The following is a 19,719-nucleotide window of genomic DNA, read 5'->3' as shown; positions in this document are numbered from 1 at the left end:
AATGTAAGCGCCGGTATAAAGATTACAAGCGCCGCAGACGCGCGGCCTCCCAGCCGCCAGGGGGCAGCAGCAGCAGCAGCGCCGCCGCTCTCCCTCCGGACTGCACTTCCCGCCGCGCCTCGCGGCTGCGCAGGCGCCAGGCGGACACAAAGGGCCCGGCGAGCGCCCGCCCCGCCCCTCCCGTTCCCCCCCCCGCCACCTCCCCCCCGCCGCCTGTCCCGCCCCGGTCTCCGCGGCGCGCGCGGATGCCGTTACCCGCCCGCTCCGCCCTCCCCGGCCGCGCTCCCCGCCGCCGCCACCGCCCCGCGCTCCCATGGCGCTGAAGCGGATACAGAAAGTGAGTGGGGGCCGAGCGGCCGGGGGGGGGGGTGGGGGGGGGGTGCGGGAAGGGCCTCTTCGGTGCCGCCCGGGGGTGATGGCGGCGGGCCGGGCCCGCGGTGAGGCGTCGCGGGAGCCGGCTGCCCCGCATTGTTTCCGCCTGAGGCCCGTCCTTCCAACCCTCCGTCGGCTGGGTCGTGTCCCCCCCCGCTGCCCCAGCCGGTCCCTCGGCCCCGCGGGGCCGCCTCAGGGGGCGGAGGGAGGGGTGCGGGGCGCGGCTGTCCCGGTGGGAGCGGGCCCGAGGTGGAGAAAGGATGGCTCTTGTGGTCTAATTGCGATCTGGGGACTCTTTGCCTTCTGGAAGGCCCCTCACCCCGAGTGAGGGCTTTAAACTGCCGTTAATAAAACATCTGAGATGTTTCCCGAGGCCGTGTGATGCTGAAAGGCGAAACTGCATTAAGGGGTTATCTTCAGTGCAGGTGTCAGGGAGGTATCTGTCGCCGAAATAACCGCACTCCTGTTGTGAACAGCCTGGTTAGCTCTGCGCGTAAGTCTTTTTCCACTTTAGGAAGTGCTGCCAGCCCAGTACTTCATATGACCTTTGAATGTATCCCAGTTGTAGAGTTTGGGGATAGTACTTGTAAATGGCTGGGTTTTAAGTAAGGAGCGAAGTTCTGGATTCCTTTTCTTTGGCGAGTATAAGTGGTCATTGTACAGTACAGGAAAAAAAAAAACATTATGGATGATAAACATAGAAGTTTAGTTAAACAGTAGCTCATTGGCCGTGTTATAGAATACGTGGTATTTTGTTGCTGTTGACGTACCGTGTTTAGTCGGTGTTTGTGCTATCCTAGTTTAGCGACTGTGATGTAATTTCTTGTTCTGGATTCCCTTTGCTGTTTCCATTACCGAAATAGAATTCTATATGACCAGCTGACCCTGCAGCAAGCAGATTGGGGATACTGTATGATAGATACAAGTTATTTGGATGGATTTCTACGAAAAGTAGCTAGTTAGGTCTCATGCTACAAATCTTATTATGCCTTTACAGGTAATTAGGGGAGATTTTTGTTACTTCATGTCACGTATTTGTTATGAACGTTGCATTGAACGTTGTACCAAATATTAATAACTGACTACAGCGGTTTTTCTCTAGCAGTAAGTTCTGTCACACTTCTACATATTATGGAAACGCTCTGCCTTTTCTTGGCTTTTTAATTTCCTACCTTTTTTCTGAGTATCTCTTTACCCTTGCATTTCATGAAAAAGATTGTTCTGAATACCTTTTCTTCCCTCTTGTTCAGTTTCATGCTGCTTAGGTGAACAGACAGAGCAAGTGGAAGAAAGTCTGGTAGTCTTCTAGTAATTTTGAGATGGAGTGGCAGTCTGTGGATTGTTCTCTGTATTTTTTCATATCGCATTCCCTGTGTAACTTTTCTTTCTGCTTTGGAGACTTCCATACATATGGGAAACCACAGTTCTATTGAGTGTGGCACTTAAAAACTTTGTGTTCAATAGATATGAAGTTATGGGTAGACTATTTATGAAAGAGTATCTTTCATCCTGTTAGCCTTATTAGATTCTGTTTCTACTCTTCGAAAATGCTTACCAGGATGCTGACTTCAAGGTAGTAGAAGATTTCTGGATTATACAATAACTTCTGTCCAAAACATGAAGACATACTGGGAAGGACCTACCAGAAGAGTTGAGACTAGATTCGGAACTAGTTACTTCTTGCTTCTAGTGTGCTGCAGAAATGACTGTTGCTGGTTTTCTTTTTTTTCATTAACTACCCTCATTGCTATCTGCTGCCTTTCCAGGGTTTTGTCCAGCAGCCTGCCTCTGGAGCAGTAGAAGAGGAAAGTGGCAGGGAAAATAGGGTTGTTTCGTGTGGAAAGTTAAAATGAAGAGGAGAAGTTTGAAAAGACAAACTGTCTTAATGTCACTGTAATATGGAGACCTTTCCTGAAAATTACGAAACTGGAAATCTAGTGCTAGAGGAAATGTATTTGTATGATGCTGTGTTTATCCCATCTAACTTCCTGATGTTTCAGACTGACTATAAAGGCTGATAGCTGTGTTGTATCTCAAGGGTAGGAGGGGATAAGGTCTGGAAGAGAGGAAGTGCTGTAAGGATTTCATAGTTTCAGAAAGTGCTTAGAGGAACTCTTTGGAGAACAAAGCGCTGTCAGAAAACACAATGGTATTACTTGGGAGCTTGTCAGTCTAGACATACTGTCTCAAGTTAAGCTTGTCTGGTTTTAGAGTGGTTCGGAATTGTTTAGCACAGCTGAGGGATTTCGATCGTGAGCTTGGGTGTTTGTTCACGATGATTTTGCTAATTTGTGTGTTCGGAGATGCTAGCACCTACAGAGGAAGCAAAGCTGCAACAGGTAGAAATGTTAGTTAGCATTTTTTGTCTCATACCAGTTGGGACTCCAATTTCTAAATAGTATTGCCATTGTTATCTGTGTAGTTTTGTGTAGTTGAAGATGTCCCTCTTCCTTGCTGGGAGATTGGACTAGATGACCTTTAAAGGTCCAGCCCATACCGTTCTGTGATTCTTTGATCTTGTCTTTCATGGATCTGCCTTGAGGAACTCCTCAAAGGAGGACAACCTGCAGACTTCAAGACTAATCACTAATAATGGAAAGATGACTTGTGCTTGGGAGCTTTCTTAGAATACAAGCAACTGAATAACAAACGAACAAGCTGATCATTGCACATGAAAGCCTGTCAACTTAGCTGTGGGTGGAAGAGCAGTGAGGACATGAAGCCCTGCGGTGTAAGCACAGCTGTCGGTGCCACCTCCATGACAAATTAATCTCTGAGTTCTTGGAAGGACAGGGGATTCTTATTGATACTAAGCTGAGGAGCCGGTATTAGTTTACCTTGTCACTGCTTTACTCTGCTGTAGCGTGGACGAGAGGCAGTATACTTCTACGCTGTTAAAAACTTCAGGCTGCGCTCTGTGTGTGAGGTACAATAAATGTTCCTTGGGACTGGAGTTGCTTTTCTGTAGTCTGCAACTCACCAATGAAAGAACAACCCACATTTTTGTGGGCATTGTAAATTCCAAATGTTGCAAATTATGAAAACAAAACAAATAGTGTAAGTTTTAGTCAGAAAGTGATATTCTGTGAAGAAGCCTTCATTGTTACTGCCTCTGGAAATGGAGACACCACAGCTTTTGTGTAAAGTAGAAAATGATTCAGGCTGTCAGGTTATGTAAGCCAGTGTGTAGGTCAGTTCTGCCCATTCGCCCTGTGCAGAAACATTTTTCTGAGATTCCTGTTCCAAATCCTTTGTTTACACATCTAATTGCGAGTTTGCTGTCCTGTCAGTTCAGTATTGCAGTTGAGGAGACTGTTTTCATCATAAATCCTATACTTCCGGGAGCTCTGCTAGTGTTAACGAGGGGTTGCTGTTATGCTGGCTAATGGCTCAGGCTATTTTGAAATACGTCCAAAACTAGTATTTATTTTTGTTATTGGCATTAAAAAAATATTTAGAAGAGACCTTAAAGCCAGTGAGAAAGTATTTTGTGACACATTTGAAGACTGGTTTAAAAATAGCTGTTGTTTTTTATCTTGTTCATGCATAGTGCTTGATTGTTTTTCTCCCACAACTCAGAAAGAATAGCAGCATTCAAACATTTAGATATGTCAATGAGCTATATGTCTGTTTGTTTCAGTATGTGTTTTGTATACGTGTAGACTAACAGGACACACAGACTTGAACATTACGTTGACAATAACTTTTGTTACTATCAGTAAAACTCAGTATTTGTGGTTGAGGTTTTGACTTCAAACTGTTGAGTCGTGCTTTCTTTGGATGGTAATAAACACACTGAGGAAACTTCTTTTTTGGATCTGTAATATCAAATGTTTTTATTTACTTTCAAAACATCCGCTGTGATATCTCAGCATTTTTTTTTGCATTGAAACAATGTGTAAAAATATAATCTGTACTTTATTACTAAGACTTAACTTTGTATTTGAAAATGTTATGATAAATATTTGCTTTACATTTACCAAATTTATGAAGAACAGAGAATCCTTTAGTCTAAGTATAATCATGGGGGGTTTTTGACAGATGGTTCCAAACATTACTATAATAGCAGCAGTGTATGCATGGAGTTGGTAGGAAGTGAGTCTGTGGTCTGCAGTGCGTTTTGTGCAAGAAACGAGGAGCATAGCTGGCAAATATAAAACCTATATTTTAAATAACAGTATGGAAGAGAGCTGTGATTTTGTGTCACTTAGAGAATTAAAATAGCTTGTAGTGATGCTGCCTGCAGTTTATTTTGGTCTTCAGATAGTCTGCAGGGGTTTTTTTTCTGACTTTTTTTTTTTAATGGAAAAAAAGATAGATATTTTTAGGGTGGGTTGTATTTTTTTTTTTTTGTTACTATTTGTGCTGATAGCCATTGAGTGTCCAGGCGTACTATGCTGAATATATTTATCTCTTGTTATCAAGGTATTCTTTATTATCTTGTTCCAGTAGCTTTTTAGAAGAGAAGCCTGACTGCTAATGAAGCCTGTAAGTGTTCAACTGGCCTTCCAGTCTTCACCAACTTTATACTTTCATGAAATACATCCTGTATTATACTTTGACTATAAGTACTAGTCTGAACATTCAGAAAGATTTCCAGCGTTTATAGCTTACCATAGCATGTGTTCTACATCTGTTAAACTTGATTTTTCAATTTTTGCCTCATGCTGCCTGCAGAGCTGTTCTACAATGTGTGTGGTGCAATGCAAGGTGATAATTTGGAGGCTTTGCTGTGTCCATCTCCAGTAACTGTTGTTTAGCATTTGTAGCATTACAGTAATGTTGCTTTATTAGCTACACCTGGTTGTGGATCCCGCTTTTCTGCTCCGCTGCTCTTCTGTAGTTACAAACAGGAGGAATAGTTTGCTCTGGCACCCATTCATTGCAACCACTTAGAGGTACGGAATTAACAGTATTCTATTCTACTCTAATATTTTCCATGTTTGAGAGGATTAGAAGGTTGATTCCTACCACTGTCCTCAGCTTAGCTGTCTTCTCTGTACAAGTTTATCTTGGCTGTACTGGGATAGCGTGGCCTGTGTTAGAGCACTTGATAGATGCTTTTATGCTGTGACACTCACCAGTGCTTGACATAACTGATACTTCTGTTTGCATCTCTTGCAGACAAAACTTTGGGTTTATGTGTTCCCATAAAAGAGGTTGCACTGGTGTACACTGTAATTTGTAGTGTTGACTTTCTCTTTTGAAACTGGATCTGCACTGCTTTGAGTTATAGATCCTGTCTGTTAGCCTACGACAGTACATCAGTCTTCCACCAGTGTTTTCTATACCTTTTTCTGCTCAGTGACTAAAAATATTGGTGTAGACCAGGCTTTGAAGTAACCAGACCTGCATCATGCAGCTGCATAGTGATAATCCATAAAACCTGGACAAAGCTACTGGAACCAATTAACTTAAAATTACAGGGAAACCTTTGGTGTTGACTGTGTAATGCCTTCCATGCAGTTCTCTTACACTTCTTGATGAGGTTTCAGCACATTGTGCTTTGTAACTCTTCAGCCTTGCCTCTTGACACAGCAAGGTTTTGGGCTTCCTGTGAAGAGCATCTCTGCTGCGTGTGGAGAATTCTTGTATTCAGCATCTCATTCTTTAGTGAATATGTAAAGTCATGAAGCAGTTATTCTACGTCTCCTTACTCTAGAGAATCATCACAACTGTTCTGCAGTGTTCAGCTCTGGACGCTGGCCAGTCAGTCTGGCTCATGCAGGACGCTCTGACTGTCTCCTCGCGGCATTTCAAAAGATGTAGGAAAGCTCGAAGCCTAGATCTTATAGCTCTCCAGATAATTTTCCTTTGACTATGAAGCTTGAACAGCATAATTAACAGTATAAAGCTGAATAGATCTCTGTTTTTATCACATCTTGATCTGAGCTTCTGTATGTAAAGGCTAAACCTGTTAACACTGTCAAACAATGCACAAAATTTGATCACCTTACCATTTGTATTTTAAAGTCACATTGGCTTCAGTACGTTATTTCTTATCATTGGAAAATATGGCTTGAATTTGCTCTATCAGGATTTTGAAGTTGGGTCTGGTTTTGTTTCCTAGCTGCAGAAGCTCTCTGAATGTATCCGTGAACACTGCTCTCGTTTAGTGAAAGTGGTTGAAGAGAGTCTTTTCATCATTGTTAGGGAAATATTAATAACAGGAGTTGATAGTTCTGGGTCTCCTCAAGGTATGATTAAAAACATAATGGACAAATTTCAGTGCCTTTAGCTTGAACAAATGGAAAGTGTATACCTGAGGAGACTTCCCCAGTTCCTACGGATTCTGAAGTACGTGTGTATGTGTGAATGAAAACCAATTTGTGTGGTTTGGGGGTATATAAAGGTCTTGAAGAAAGCATCTAGCAAACGCAGGTGCCGTTATAGACTTGTGACTCCAAAATTAAGTGCTTGCTTAGCAGTTCACATAGGCATAAGGTACTGTTTGCATATATTAGAGACTTTCTGAACAGTTTAAGCTACATATTTTCCCATCATTGCCTTTAATTCAGTAGTCAGCCACAGCTGCTATAAAACGTGATTTTTAGGCTTTGAGTTCTCTGCTTTGGCCAACAGTCTCATGTAGCTGGCTTCTCTTTTGTGTGTGTGTGTAGAAGACTTAATCATCTCTTCTTGGGCTAGATCTTGAGTTGCAAATTAGAGTAGACAGTGGCTGTAACAACTCTGCTGCTCTTACTGCTTGTTACAACTCTCGTGACTCCTGGAAACCTGAGACTTGTTGACTCCCTTCGTGTACTGGCAAGGGCCAGGCTTTGCATAGATTACTGGTTCTCTACATCACTCCCTGAGTGAAATTTTAATCTTCCCATTAAAAAGGGAACTGCACTTAAGGAGTTTTGCTATTGCCTTTATTAGTCGAAGTGTAGCCTGGAGTGTTGTTTCTGTACCAGCATATAATTTCATCAACAGAATAAAGTTAAGGGCAGACAAGAAGCGCTAGTTGTCAACCTGAACTATTTCAGTGTATCGAAGAACTGCCTCTTTTGTTTTAAATGGCAAAGACTGTGAGGAGCGGCTTCAGAGCAAGTATTAAAACTGCTGCTCCATTAACTGGTTGAAGGTATGTTGCAGTGCCTTTTTTGAATTCAGGGCCAAGAGTGGACCGCTAAGAAGTGTGCCTGAATTTAGGTGCCAGGACCGTGCTAAATTGGGGCCCCCAAAGCCCGTCCTGTGTGAGCTGAAATGTTTGCTGGATGTGATACATGGATAAATATATCACAGCAGTTGAGAAGTGCAGCGTTTTAACCCTTCAAATTGTACGTAGGTCTGATCACGCTATGTACACAAATTCTACACTTGAGTTAAACTTGACTCTAGTTGAAACCTTGATTTTGGAAGTACTTGTCTTGAGTAATCATTTTTTGGGTAGAAATGTTTACACTGTTATTTCTTAAGCTACGCTCAAGAAGGTATTTACAGACCTGCTGGTGTCTATTGTTGACTTAAATGTGTATGTTTGGAGTAATTACTTGGGTGACTTACAAACGGTGGCCTAGCACACATCTTATAGCTTGTTTCAGTGCAGTGTTTACACATAATGATTAAACTTATGGCAGCACGGTTCCTATCAGCATAGAATTGGAATAAGTTGTTTGTTATTAGTACAGTAAAATTACAGACATCAAAAGTAGTATATTGAATTAAACAAGGAAGATGAACCAACATTAATGCCTGGCTTGTTTTGCATTTGATATAGTGATGATAAATCAGATGAAAAGCTGGGCTGTTTTTGTGTAATTAAATAATAATTTAAAATTTTGGGGACTATGTGGACATCTGGAAGAAAAATAAATCAGTTGACCTGCAAAACCTTCTCTGAATGCTTCTTTTAAATCTCAGCTTTCTTGGGAGTTTTTTAGTAGTCATTTTGGGAAAAAAAAAAAGGCATGCAGGGAATTAAATCAAGGTATGTTAAATAAGGTGTACAGCTAATATTTTTCATATTTTTCCTTTATGTTATGTTCATATATCATCTGTAGGCAGACTGCAAACAGTTTATGAGCTAGTTCAACTCAGCTGGTGTACATAGATTAGGCTGATACAAGGAGCTTTTCTAAAATCAAAAGCTAAAGGAACAGTCAGGTTAGCACATAAATTTCTAAATTAAGCAGTGAATTTACAGACAAATCAAGAAACCCTTCATTTTCTTTTTTCTTTTTTTTTTTTTTTTTAACTTCAGTCTATCCAGCTTATTAAGAACTTGACTATCACTCTTAAAAATATTTTCAGGTATTAATTTAGAGCACAATGTTGTATTTAGCTGCAGATGTCTGGCAAAAAAATGCCTTTCCATATCAATGGGCATTTCAAGTGCTGACTTCTTTAAAAATACTGGAAGTCTATTTAATAAAATCTGTTTGTGTTCTCACTTTTAAGTGATGCTGCTGAGTGGTGTGTATTTTCATGTAGATGTCTTTCAAATATTTGTGTTTCTTACAGGAACTAAGTGATCTGCAGCGAGACCCACCGGCCCACTGTTCTGCCGGACCTGTTGGAGATGACTGTAAGCTCTTTGTAGCACATTGTCACGTTTGCCCTTTTTTCAGTTACAAAAAAGCTCAGAAAATCTCTAACTGTTGTGTCTTTTTGACTTTCAGTGTTTCATTGGCAAGCAACAATTATGGGACCTGTAAGTATATTATTCAAGCACCTAAGAAAGTAGACTTGGTTTCCCTTTTTGTTACAGAATGATTCATTTGGGTTTTTGTAAACATGGCAGTCAAATTCAGCTGTGCTGTGTACAGATTAAAGACCAAGAGTGGTATTGTTTTTTGTAGTAGTCTGATACTAGTTTCTTTCTGTAGCTGTTCAAAAATCCATCCTCTTCATGAAGTTAGGGGTGCTTAATCAGTCAACTCCAATATTTGAATTGGTGACGTGGGCTGCAAAGTGCGGAGCTTGCTTTTCAAAGATGATCATTTCAATTCTGGAAGATTGATCCGTCTGAAAGGAGGAAGAGAGGATGTAATCCAGTGCTAAAGCTGGTAACTGTAAACATGACTGGAGTTGCACAGGGTGATTTTGGGCTTTTAGAGCTTATTTGATGGCTGTGATGTGGCTCTGACCAAAACAGATGGCTTTTGGAAAGTGTAGACCACTAGTTGTGGGTACTTTTGCTTTCTGTGTGAGAAAGGCCTGCTTTCCTTGGGTTGAGGGAGATTTCTAAAGACCTCATGACTCTTGTCAAGGAAATAACTTAAGAAAGGACAGTAAAGCTTAAGAACAGAAAGTTTCAAAGGAATACTGAAAAGTATTTTAGCAAAAAGAACAACATGACCTGAGGGAAAGGGTCACTAATATCAGAGTAAGGAGTTTGTATTCCTAGTGTTTTCCTTTTGGATTTACTAATTTGGAAAGAAGAGTTGCTGGTTCAGCTGGTGAGCTGAATCACTGTGCCAGTTGAAATTTTGAGACAATGCTTAATCCATTGAGATGCAGCATGACATGGTGGAGAAAAGTGTAGTTGTGACTGCTTTGAGGCTGTTTCTGCATTTTCAGCACAGCTGCTGCAAAACAGCAAAAGATCAGTTACTAATCTGCCCATGGTATGCTGGAGCCTTGTCCAGCTTGTCAGTGGCCCAGCAGCGACTGAGTTTGTGGGATACTAATGCTTTTGTCATTTTTCTTTAACTGTGTTCTTTCCCATACAAAGTCATTGTGACCCTTGCCCTTCTGCGTTGCTTAAAGGTGAACAGCAGAATAGGAAAGAAATTAAGAGTGAACAAAAGCTTACATGCTGATTGCCGCCAATAATGTCTCTGTCCTTAGTGACTCTGATCACCTGAGTAAGGGAAATCATGAGTCCTGACTTAAATTCCATTTTTTTTTTCTTCCAGCTTGCAGTTAACTTCTTGTATTGTGTAGTGGAACATATTCTTTTCTTTGCTTCAGGTTCCTCAGATTTCTCTAGTTAAGGATAAGAATGAGCATCTCTTGCCACCCTGTCTCAGCCATATCTGCTGAGATACAAGAAAAGAACACCATCAGGATATCAATCCTTTATCTTGATAACATAAGGAAATAGGGATGCACATCCTGTGTGTTTCCTGATGGCAGCACAGGACTAAAGCTTACCTGAGGAATTCACTTTCTCTGTCTGGAAGCAGGGTAACCTCTTCTCCTGTCTATGGGCATCATCACTTTCTTTTATAGACCTTACTCACAAAACATACCAAGTAATGAGAATGGTTTTCTGCTCATTCCTTTAATCAAAAATTGCAGCACTGCTCTGTACCATTTAGCAGTGAGATCTTTCCCCTCGCTTGTCTACTTAATAAAAATGAAAGATTTCCTCAAAAGATGACTGCAACAAAGTTATTTATATCTATTAACTATGTGCAACCTGGACGTAAACCTGTGCACATGTTCTCTAACAAAATGCATGTTCACAGATTTGTACAGGTCACAAAGATGTTGTGTGTTTTAAAACTCCCTGATGTCATCATGATCAACTGAGTTATATTGGAAAAATCCTACTCTTTGCATCTGCAAAGAGAAACCACTTCTTAAGGTAAGTATATTTGTAGCTTAAGGATGGAGGAGGATCAGAGCAGATGTGGTGTTGCACAGAGACAGGGTTTGGAAGACCTGCTCTGAGTTTTGTATTCCCCTTGGTGTGGTGGAGCTGAGCTCCAGGAGCGCCTTACAGCCCAGATACTGAGGGGGAGCTAGTTTGGAGCTGACAGATCACCGGTTTTGTGGTTCCGTCAGTCAAACACTGCTCCCTCCCTTTCACTTGCCAAGAAGGGCAGCACTCAGTAGCCTTGTTGGTTGGCTCTACTGTAGCTCTGCAGGCCAGTGGGAGGCTTCCATTACCTCTGTGCCTTCCCCATACGCAGTCCGCTGTGGGCTGTGTACTGGGGAAAAAAGTGTATTTTCTAAGACACACACACGGCTTTGGGAGGTTATCTATGTTCGGAAGGGAAGTTTCAAAATAACCAAAATATCTTAATGTGTTTTGTTTGTTTTGTTTTTTTTTTTTCCCCAGCCTGATAGTGCATATCAAGGGGGAGTATTTTTTCTCACAGTACACTTTCCAACAGACTATCCTTTCAAACCACCAAAGGTAAGTCAAAACATATGCAGTTTCTTTGTCTTAGTTGTTTGGGGCTTAATTTTGGAAGTTAAAACCAGAAAAGCCAGCAACAGGATACGTGTTCATAGTGGATGAATGGATAAGACTGTACAATAAATTGTCTTGGCAGATCTAGAATGACTGGAACTGAAGGGACAATGTTAAGGATTCCAAATATAATAAGCACAGTTTGATGTTATTTGGGTTTGTTTTTTTTTTTTCTTTCATTATTCCAGATTGCTTTTACAACAAAAATATACCACCCAAACATAAACAGTAATGGGAGTATTTGTCTTGATATCCTGAGATCGCAATGGTCACCAGCTCTGACTGTATCTAAAGGTAAACTCAAAGATTTGCTAATGGATTTATGTAATTGCGTACGCTGCCGTGGCGCTTCTCTTTTGTATTACTGCACTGTCTAAGGGTGGCAGTGGGAACTCATCCTGCATGTTACAGAACTGGCAAATTCCATTGGAATACTTGTTAGGATCAAACATCTTGCGCAGTTTGTTTGGAGTGTCATATTACACAAAATACTATGTGCATGGCAAAGCAATGTTCTGAACCAAATTGCGTAAGATAATAAATGTCCAATTACCCTGAAATGCAACTTCTGTATTATAGCTGACTGTGCATGCAGAACTGAGGAGAAACTGGTGAGCAGAGCTTCTAAATCAAATTACTTTGGATGTGAATGGAAAACCCCGATACTGACGTGTGTGGGCTTGCCTGATTGCTTACTGATGGCTCTTTGGGTTGCCTGAGCATCCTTGTGTGGGCTAAGGTCTTAATTACACTTTATTTTAAAATGAGATAAGTTGTTCTGTTTTGCATTTCTCTGTGAGATGTATATTTTAAACTGTAGCTGCTTTCAAAGTAATCAAAGACTTAGTAAAATATTCTAGTCCTGTAGTTCAACTCAATCAAGTTGGACACTTGATTTTTGGAACATCGAGGCTACAGTTAAGCAGTTCTTCTGTTGTAGGCATTTTGTGTCACTTCAAAAGCTGCTTACAGTGTGGGTGCTGTCGTTTTTTATCGCCCATCTTCAAGCTGCCCAGCCACACTTAGTCATCTTACAGAAAGTCTTTGTGTGACTGAAAAGGTTGAACAGTATCACATCTTGCTTACTGCCTCAGAACTCTCCAAATTACATGTGCTTCTTTTAGAACAGTGTCACTGCATTTGGTGTACCAGCAAGTGCTCTATGCAAGTGCGATTGTTATACCTCCTTGGAAAAGCAACTTCTGCTAATGCATAACAACCTGGTGCAGTAATCTCACAAGCTGAATAAAATCTAAGCTTAATACTGTTTCCTGATATGGTTGCTGAAGACATTAATTACTCTTGTGCGTAGTTGGTATCAGCTTTACACAGAAATTGTTTGGTTCTTCTATTGCTGAGCAAAAATTATCTTGTTTCTAGTTATTTAGGAGGTATTTAGCAAGTGAGAGTCAGCAGTTATGTTTAACAGTTGGCATTTACAGCTGAAAATTCCTTAAGTTTTCAGATTTTCAGCACTTTTCTCTAAGTGTCTTGACTTTTTGAGCGTTCCTTCAGTTATAAAGAGGAGCACTCTGCTAGTCTTACATGTTCTAATTTGACGTGCTTTCAGCATGCTTGCACATTATATATTACACAAACTGGAAATTAGCTCAGTGGGTCATGGAAGTTTCTCTTTCATGGTTCTTGTTTTTACTGAATCAAAGGATTACAGCATACTGATAGCACCTCTGATTGGTGTGACCAAGTATTCTAACCTGATTTTCTAATATTACCGGTATATTTGGCACTTAATAAAAAGAAATATGTCAGTATGGAGTGGTCAAACTTGCTACAGCTGAAAATAGGTGTTAGTCTAGGCTCTTGTAACAAGACACAGCAAGGAAAAAAATCTTATTCTACAGTAGATTCTTACCGTAGCATCAAATTCCCTTTCACAACATGTTTTGAATAGTTTTAACTGCATACTCTTGTGAATACAAGAGTGTGAATGTGTTAGTTATGAGTACAAAAATAGAATTTTCCTGAAAAATTTGGACTGAAAACTTTAGGAAAATCAAACGTCCTTGGTACAGTACCAGAAAATTGATATGGAGTACTAAGTTAGTATCTGCATATAATACTGATGAAGTATTTTCCCAAAATGGAAGTCACACTTCTGTCAAAGTAAGTGCAATGCTCATATGGAGAGACTGGCTGTCAGCACAGAAGCGGAGGACTAGCACAAATAGTATAGCATGGCAGTGTAATATTAACAGTATTCATTATCTTAAATAACTGTAGATTGAAGAGCTTAGTTTGATCAAATAGTTATATGTAACTACGTAGTCTGTAGTGTGCTTAATGTTCATAGGTTAAAACATGGGAGAGAGCTCATTACAAAAGGTACAAGTCGATGGGCTGCAAGTTCTCTAGGCTAGAATTAGATGTTGTTTACCTGGGACCTAGAAAAATGATGCTATATAAACATTTCTGAGCAGAACTGCTGTGCAAAGGCTTAATACTGATAGGCATTCTCTTTCCGGTCTCTCTTTGACCACACTTGTTCAGAGTACTGGAATATTTTAAAGGATTATAGAAATAAAGCAAACCAACTTGTTTAATCTAGTGTCTCTTTTATTTAGTTTTATTGTCCATATGCTCCTTACTTTGTGATCCTAATCCAGATGATCCTTTAGTACCGGATATTGCACAGATCTACAAGTCAGACAAGGAAAAGTGAGTATAACATATACATATTTGTGTGTGATACTTACAGATGGTTATCTGCTGTGCAGCCTTCTATCTTGACTTTTAAAGATACTCTTTTCATAGACTTCTATGGGATTAGACTTTAAAAATCTTTTAAATCTTGAAAATATGTTAAGTATGAGCAACAAACGTGTTTTTGACACAATTTTGTAAATGTGAGCCTAATATTCAACTCTTTTTCGTGCTAAGAACTATTGTCACATCTATTGCAATTTGCTGTATCTTACAACAGAGAAAAAGAACCTCTCTTACTTTCTACAACAGCTCTAGAACTTGCAGGAAGCCTTTGATCTTGGGTAGGTAACATGGACAGCACGTAACTGAAGCATTACGTGCTTCTGGACCAAACGTGACTTTGATTTGAGGAGTTTTAACTTTAAAATTACCATATTGACTGAAACATCTGTTCTGGGCTCTTAGGCTTATAGTGCAGGACGACTTGGATTTCCCAAAGTTCAGCTTTAAGGCTTGATGACTCCTTGTTGTACACCACCCTGAAGGAGGGCTTTGAAATGCTGTCTTAAAACTGCATATGTGCTGATACTGCAATCGCAATATTGGATAACAGGATTTAGAGGTCACTAGCAAGCCCTGTGCCTTGGCATAGCGATGTTTCTTTCTAGAGCACTACCTCCTAGAGTGATTTCTTTAAGCACTCAAACTTTGAATATGGCATCTGTGGATATCTAAGCAAAGAGGTGCATTGATTTCCTAAGAGTTTGTTGATAACTGTAACAGGATTTTAGCACCCGTAGGTTTTTCTAGGTGTGTGAGGGATTGAAACACAAGATCAGTTTAGGACAGTAACGAGGATAGGAGCCTCTGAGGTTTTCCAAATACATCCAGTCCGAACTTGCCAAGAATGGAATAACCTTCCCCAGAATGAATCTGCCACAAATTTTCTGGTGGCCTTGACAATAATTTAGTCATAGCCATGTAGCACATTCATAGACAGCCTAGCCAGTGCTGTTTATCTGACCACTACTTCAAGCTGTGGAAAAGGTTATGGATGTAGTTTGGGGTAGGCCTTTTTATCCTTTGTACTTCAGCTCCTTTTTGGTAACCTATTTTAATTGTTAGACTCTTTGTGTCAGATTCTGTGGAGTGTTTGTGATATCCAGAGCAATTTTCGAGTTCCTGGTTAACTGACTGAAAAATTGTTTGGTACCTATTTTTTAGTACTGAGCCACTGAAGACTTCTTGCAATGCATGCTAATGGCCTGTGGTTCATGAAGATTTGAGTATTGCTTTTACCTTGAGGACTGGATAGAGGAGAAGTGATGTAGAAGTTACATGGAAGCCTATGGTCTAGTATTTCTCTCCCTAGAGTAAGAATTACTAAAATAGCCTTTTTTTTTTCCTGACAGTTTGATGTCTGATAAAATCAAATAGCGTAACCCACTTATGAAGTGTTTGAACTCTGTGGCTTGTACTGCGAAGCAGATAGCGTTCAACTTGAGGACGTTGTGCCTCAGCTTCTTCCCATTTGTGTCTCAGCTTTTGTCTGTCCACTTAATAGTGATTTCAGCTATTGTGCCTCCTGTTTGTGAAGGAAGTCAACAAGGGCTATTTCTCTATCTCCAAAACTTTAAATTTAATCATTGCTTGAGAAAGTGAGAGAATGTGTAGTGTTGAGTATAGCTTTGTCTTCTTATGCTGATCACTTAATTTTTTTTTTTTTTTTTTAATCTCAGCTTGGATTTAGGAAATAAGAGATGTCTGGTTACCCCTGAGCATGTATCTATGGGTATTTTACTATAAGTAAAAATCCAAAGACTTGTATGGTAGCATATTCTTTAGAACAAAACCAGTTAGTACATGAGTTGCTATACTGATCTTAAGAGATGGATTTAAAAACTTGTCACAGTTTTCTCTGGAGGGACCCGGAAGAAAGGGAATCTGGTCTGAAGAGTGGAATGTAACAAATGTGAGAACCAGAGGGAAAGTTACTGACTCTCTAAGGACGTTTTACCTTTGGGAGTGCTAGTCAGCTTCATACCAGAAGGAAAAGACTTGAGACTTAAAATCTAGTGAAAAATGCTTTTCAGGAAATTCTCCTTTCCAGTTCTGAAATGCAAAATGAAGAATAAAAAATTACTGTACCTTCTATCCCTACCCTTTCCAAAACCAGTTAATTATACTGAATGTTAGGCAACTGAAATGTGTGAATTTTGTTAGTAGCATGCACATTTAAGAATAATTTACAACAAATTCCTGTTAAGGTACAAGTAAGGGAACTAGTGGTGAAATACAAATTAAGTATGCACAAAGATACGATACACATTTTAATACAAACCTGTGAGACTGGTTTTGAGCTTGAATCTAAATAGCTCTGATAGGTACCCTTAGAAACTGAACGTACAGTGGGTATGTGTTTCTTGGCTTTTAGGCTATTTTGATGTTGTTTGAATCAATGCCAAGAGGTGAAAAGCTCGATAACATCTGTATTGAGTAAATAAGTGGCCATTGTCAATGTATCACTAACGGCTCTTCACTCTAATGCCTTCTTTCTGCACGTACAGATACAACAGACATGCGAGAGAATGGACTCAGAAATATGCAATGTAAACTTGTGAAGACTTTTTCATATACCACAGAGTACTGTAAATTCTAGGGTTTTTTTTTTTTTTCAAAATTAGAAGGAAATGGAGCACAGTTTACTGTTTCAATGTATCATGATGCCCCTTGAATTTTTTTCACTCATGTAAGTGTGTTTCTGGAGCAAGGGAGAACAAACTTCCGAAAATTACCTTAAGACTGTGATAAGAATATTTATCCTCTTTGTATGCTTTGCAGAAGACATTTATCGTGGTTTTTAAGAGTTGGACATCTGCATCTCCAGACGACGAGATCCATAATGCAGGTGTAAAGCAACCAAATTATTTTTGCTGGGAAAAGTAGCTGGTTTTGTGATGAATACTGTATGTGTGTCCTTAAAGTATGTTGTCCATTTCATAAGTGTGTGTTCAAATTTCATTTTGTTAGTACACTTATATAATTTGTATTGTTTTTTTACTGTATAGACTAAATATTTTATTTACCTTGTAAGTCATTTCATTTTAGACTTACTTGCTTGTGCACAGTATTGACAAGATACAACTGCTAGTAAGGAAAATAATGGGAGTATCCCACCCGTTAGGATATTCTAAAGACTGACTGCAGATTTCTTAAAACCTAAAATGATCTTTGCACTGTAATTCTTTGTATGCTGATTATGGAGAAACACTTGTTTTTGATTCTGTTGCATACTTGACTTAATTTTATTGCAATGTGAACTAATTGCACTGCTATGTAGAAAGATATGTAACCGTTTTGTTGCTATTCACAACTGATTTTTTGACATGTGGGCAACATAACACTATCACAGACCTTTTACAAATCTAAATGTAGCCTTTTCCATATAAATAAAATGCATTTTCTACTATTTCTCTTGGCTTTTTTTTTTTTCAGTCATGCATATCCTTGAAGTGCTTGTTCTAACATTAGAGAATCCAGAAGTTGAGTGTGCATGGATTTTTATAGATGAAAGAGAAAATAAAGCCATGCATCACATGCTACTTAGAACTGCGCTGCAATTAATTTTTATGCTAGCTTTAGCCTAATTTATTTAGGGTGCTATGCCCACTGTTTTATATAGAATTTCAACTGGCTTAATTAAATCTATATTCATTTGTGGAGGAAATACCGCAAGTGTTCAAACATCAGACACTTTGGTTAAGGTGGTGTATTTGCAGTATCAGAATGTTAGAGTAAACTTCTCACACTTGAAGCTGACTTTTCCATTAACTGGCACTTGGTGCTTCAGACTATGCATGTGAAAAACCCGTCGTGCTGAAGAGGGGCAATCTTTTCTTACCAAGTAGATTAAAAGCAAAAAAACCTTGGATTTCCTACTGTGCGTTCTTCTTGGGTATCTGAAAATAAAAATGTGTGACTGATGTTTTTCTCTGTACCTTGCATGTGAAAGAAAAGTGACTTGCAGTTGGGAAATTTGTCATCATAAAATACATTTTTAAGATGACAAAAATATTTGTGGTTTGTTTTGGTTTTTTTTTTTTTTTTTTTTTTTACTGCAGCGAATGCCAAACTGGAATTGGGGTTGTGAGTGGGAAATGCGCATGGTAGGAGCACATTTTTCCTACCAGTGGAACAGTTATCTTCATGCTTGCAGATTTACTGACTCAAATGGCTTAAGTTGGTCTCGTATGGCAAAATGTCACTTCTGTGCTACCGTTTCATCTATGATGACTTTTGAAACAAAAGCTTGGTGGAGAGTGGCTCTATTAATCTTAAAATATCCTTGTTCACTTCAGGTTGTAAGCTGAATAAATATGGGGGGGTTTGTTATTAAAATGAGTGCTTCGTTATACTTGAACTAGGACAATGTAGCTAGGAAGGCAAAGCCATTGTTTATGCTTATTGCTGAAATGGTGGTAGAAGACTTTGACCATCAGAATGTGTTCCCAGAGCTTTTATTTTTTTTCTAGATCGGCAGTAATACATTTGTACTAGAAGTTATGTAAGTGTTTGCAGTATCTGTACTGAACTGTGTGAAACTGGAAGTTTGACCTGCGTCTCTGAATACTTAACTCTCTTTCGGTTTACCGATTTGTATTAGGGATGGGTTTGAAAACATTTGTACTTCAACCGGTACTTTTTCTGCTGTGTGCCCTATATGCAAAAACGACCTTCCATCGCAGTGCAAGGCCAGCAGGATGATCCAAAACCAACAACGCTGAGGAGGGTGTTCTGCCTTCGGTGTATTTAAATACTAAAAAATATTCTGTGTCCGAACATGCTGTTTTAGAGGCGTGAAGCTAAGGCTTTGATTCTTACGATAATCCTGGCAGTTCGGCTTTTTGACTTTGAAATGGTGTCTGAGATAAGTACAACATCACTTAAAACTTTAATCTTCTGAAGAGTTGGCTGGATTTTGACTATGGAGATAAATATCTCCTCCCTCTTCAGGCTTCTGCTGTTTATATAAAAAGCACTAATTCTCTTTTAAAGGGGAAAAAAAATTATAGCTGAAAGGTTGGTTCCTCCCTCCTGTGGTGTTTACTGTGATGGAAAAAAAATGGCATTATCTCTACGTCTTTTTTTTCCCTCTTTTCCTGCTCCCAGCTCCACAGTCTCCTGTTTCAGGCGCGCAGATACCCTCTGCTGCCAAAAGCTTCTTAATAAGAGGAAATCAGTTCAACTGTACTGTACCGTTTGCTTTTTGGCCACAGCTCCTCCATTTTTTGCTTAATTACTTTCTGACCTCTGTATTGTGCCTGCGGCCTCGCATAATAAACGTGGGAGAACGCTACTGAGCACCTCGTGTCCCTGTCTGGCGGGGGGCGGGGTTTAGAGGGGTGGGCGGGGTTTGCTGGGGGCGTGGTCTCGCCGCCGCGGGGTCACCTTGGCGCGGGCCTCTCTCCGCCCCGCCCCGCCGTCCCGCGCGCGGCACGGGGACGGGCAGCCAAGCCCCTGTCCCAGGGTGCCGC

General features: G+C 40.0%; 1 protein-coding gene across 2 annotated transcripts; it reads left to right on the top strand.

The window, feature by feature from the left end:
• The first annotated feature begins 193 nt into the window (after positions 1-193).
• UBE2D1 (ubiquitin conjugating enzyme E2 D1) lies at positions 194-19,545 on the top strand. 2 transcript variants are annotated; one of them, XM_086751916.1, is made up of 7 exons: positions 194-337; positions 8,839-8,902; positions 8,997-9,028; positions 11,387-11,464; positions 11,710-11,815; positions 14,104-14,197; positions 16,753-19,545. In XM_086751916.1, the coding sequence occupies exons 1-7, from the start codon at positions 314-316 to the stop codon at positions 16,796-16,798; spliced, it is 444 nt and encodes a 147-aa protein (XP_086608042.1). In that variant the 5' UTR covers positions 194-313; the 3' UTR covers positions 16,799-19,545. The 2 variants fall into 2 exon arrangements, with proteins under 2 accessions (XP_086608042.1, XP_086608043.1); XM_086751917.1 differs by lacking the exons at positions 14,104-14,197; positions 16,753-19,545 and adding an exon at positions 12,101-12,349.
• The last annotated feature ends 174 nt before the right edge of the window (positions 19,546-19,719 follow it).

Source organism: Chlamydotis macqueenii, chromosome 7 (assembly GCF_036417535.1).
Source record: "Chlamydotis macqueenii isolate bChlMac1 chromosome 7, bChlMac1.mat, whole genome shotgun sequence".
NCBI classification, from domain to species: domain Eukaryota; kingdom Metazoa; phylum Chordata; class Aves; order Otidiformes; family Otididae; genus Chlamydotis; species Chlamydotis macqueenii.
This window is presented reverse-complemented; position numbering and strand designations above follow the sequence as displayed.

What these genes read in the sequence shown, in the direction of transcription:
- UBE2D1 (XM_086751916.1), top strand. Translation starts at nt 314, where the DNA reads ATGGCGCTGAAGCGGATACAGAAA. An exon ending in ATCCTTTCAAACCACCAAAG is followed by an intron (nt 11,465 to 11,709) that starts GTAAGTCAAAAC and finishes TCATTATTCCAG; the next exon opens with ATTGCTTTTACAACAAAAAT. An exon ending in AGCTCTGACTGTATCTAAAG is followed by an intron (nt 11,816 to 14,103) that starts GTAAACTCAAAG and finishes TCTTTTATTTAG; the next exon opens with TTTTATTGTCCATATGCTCC.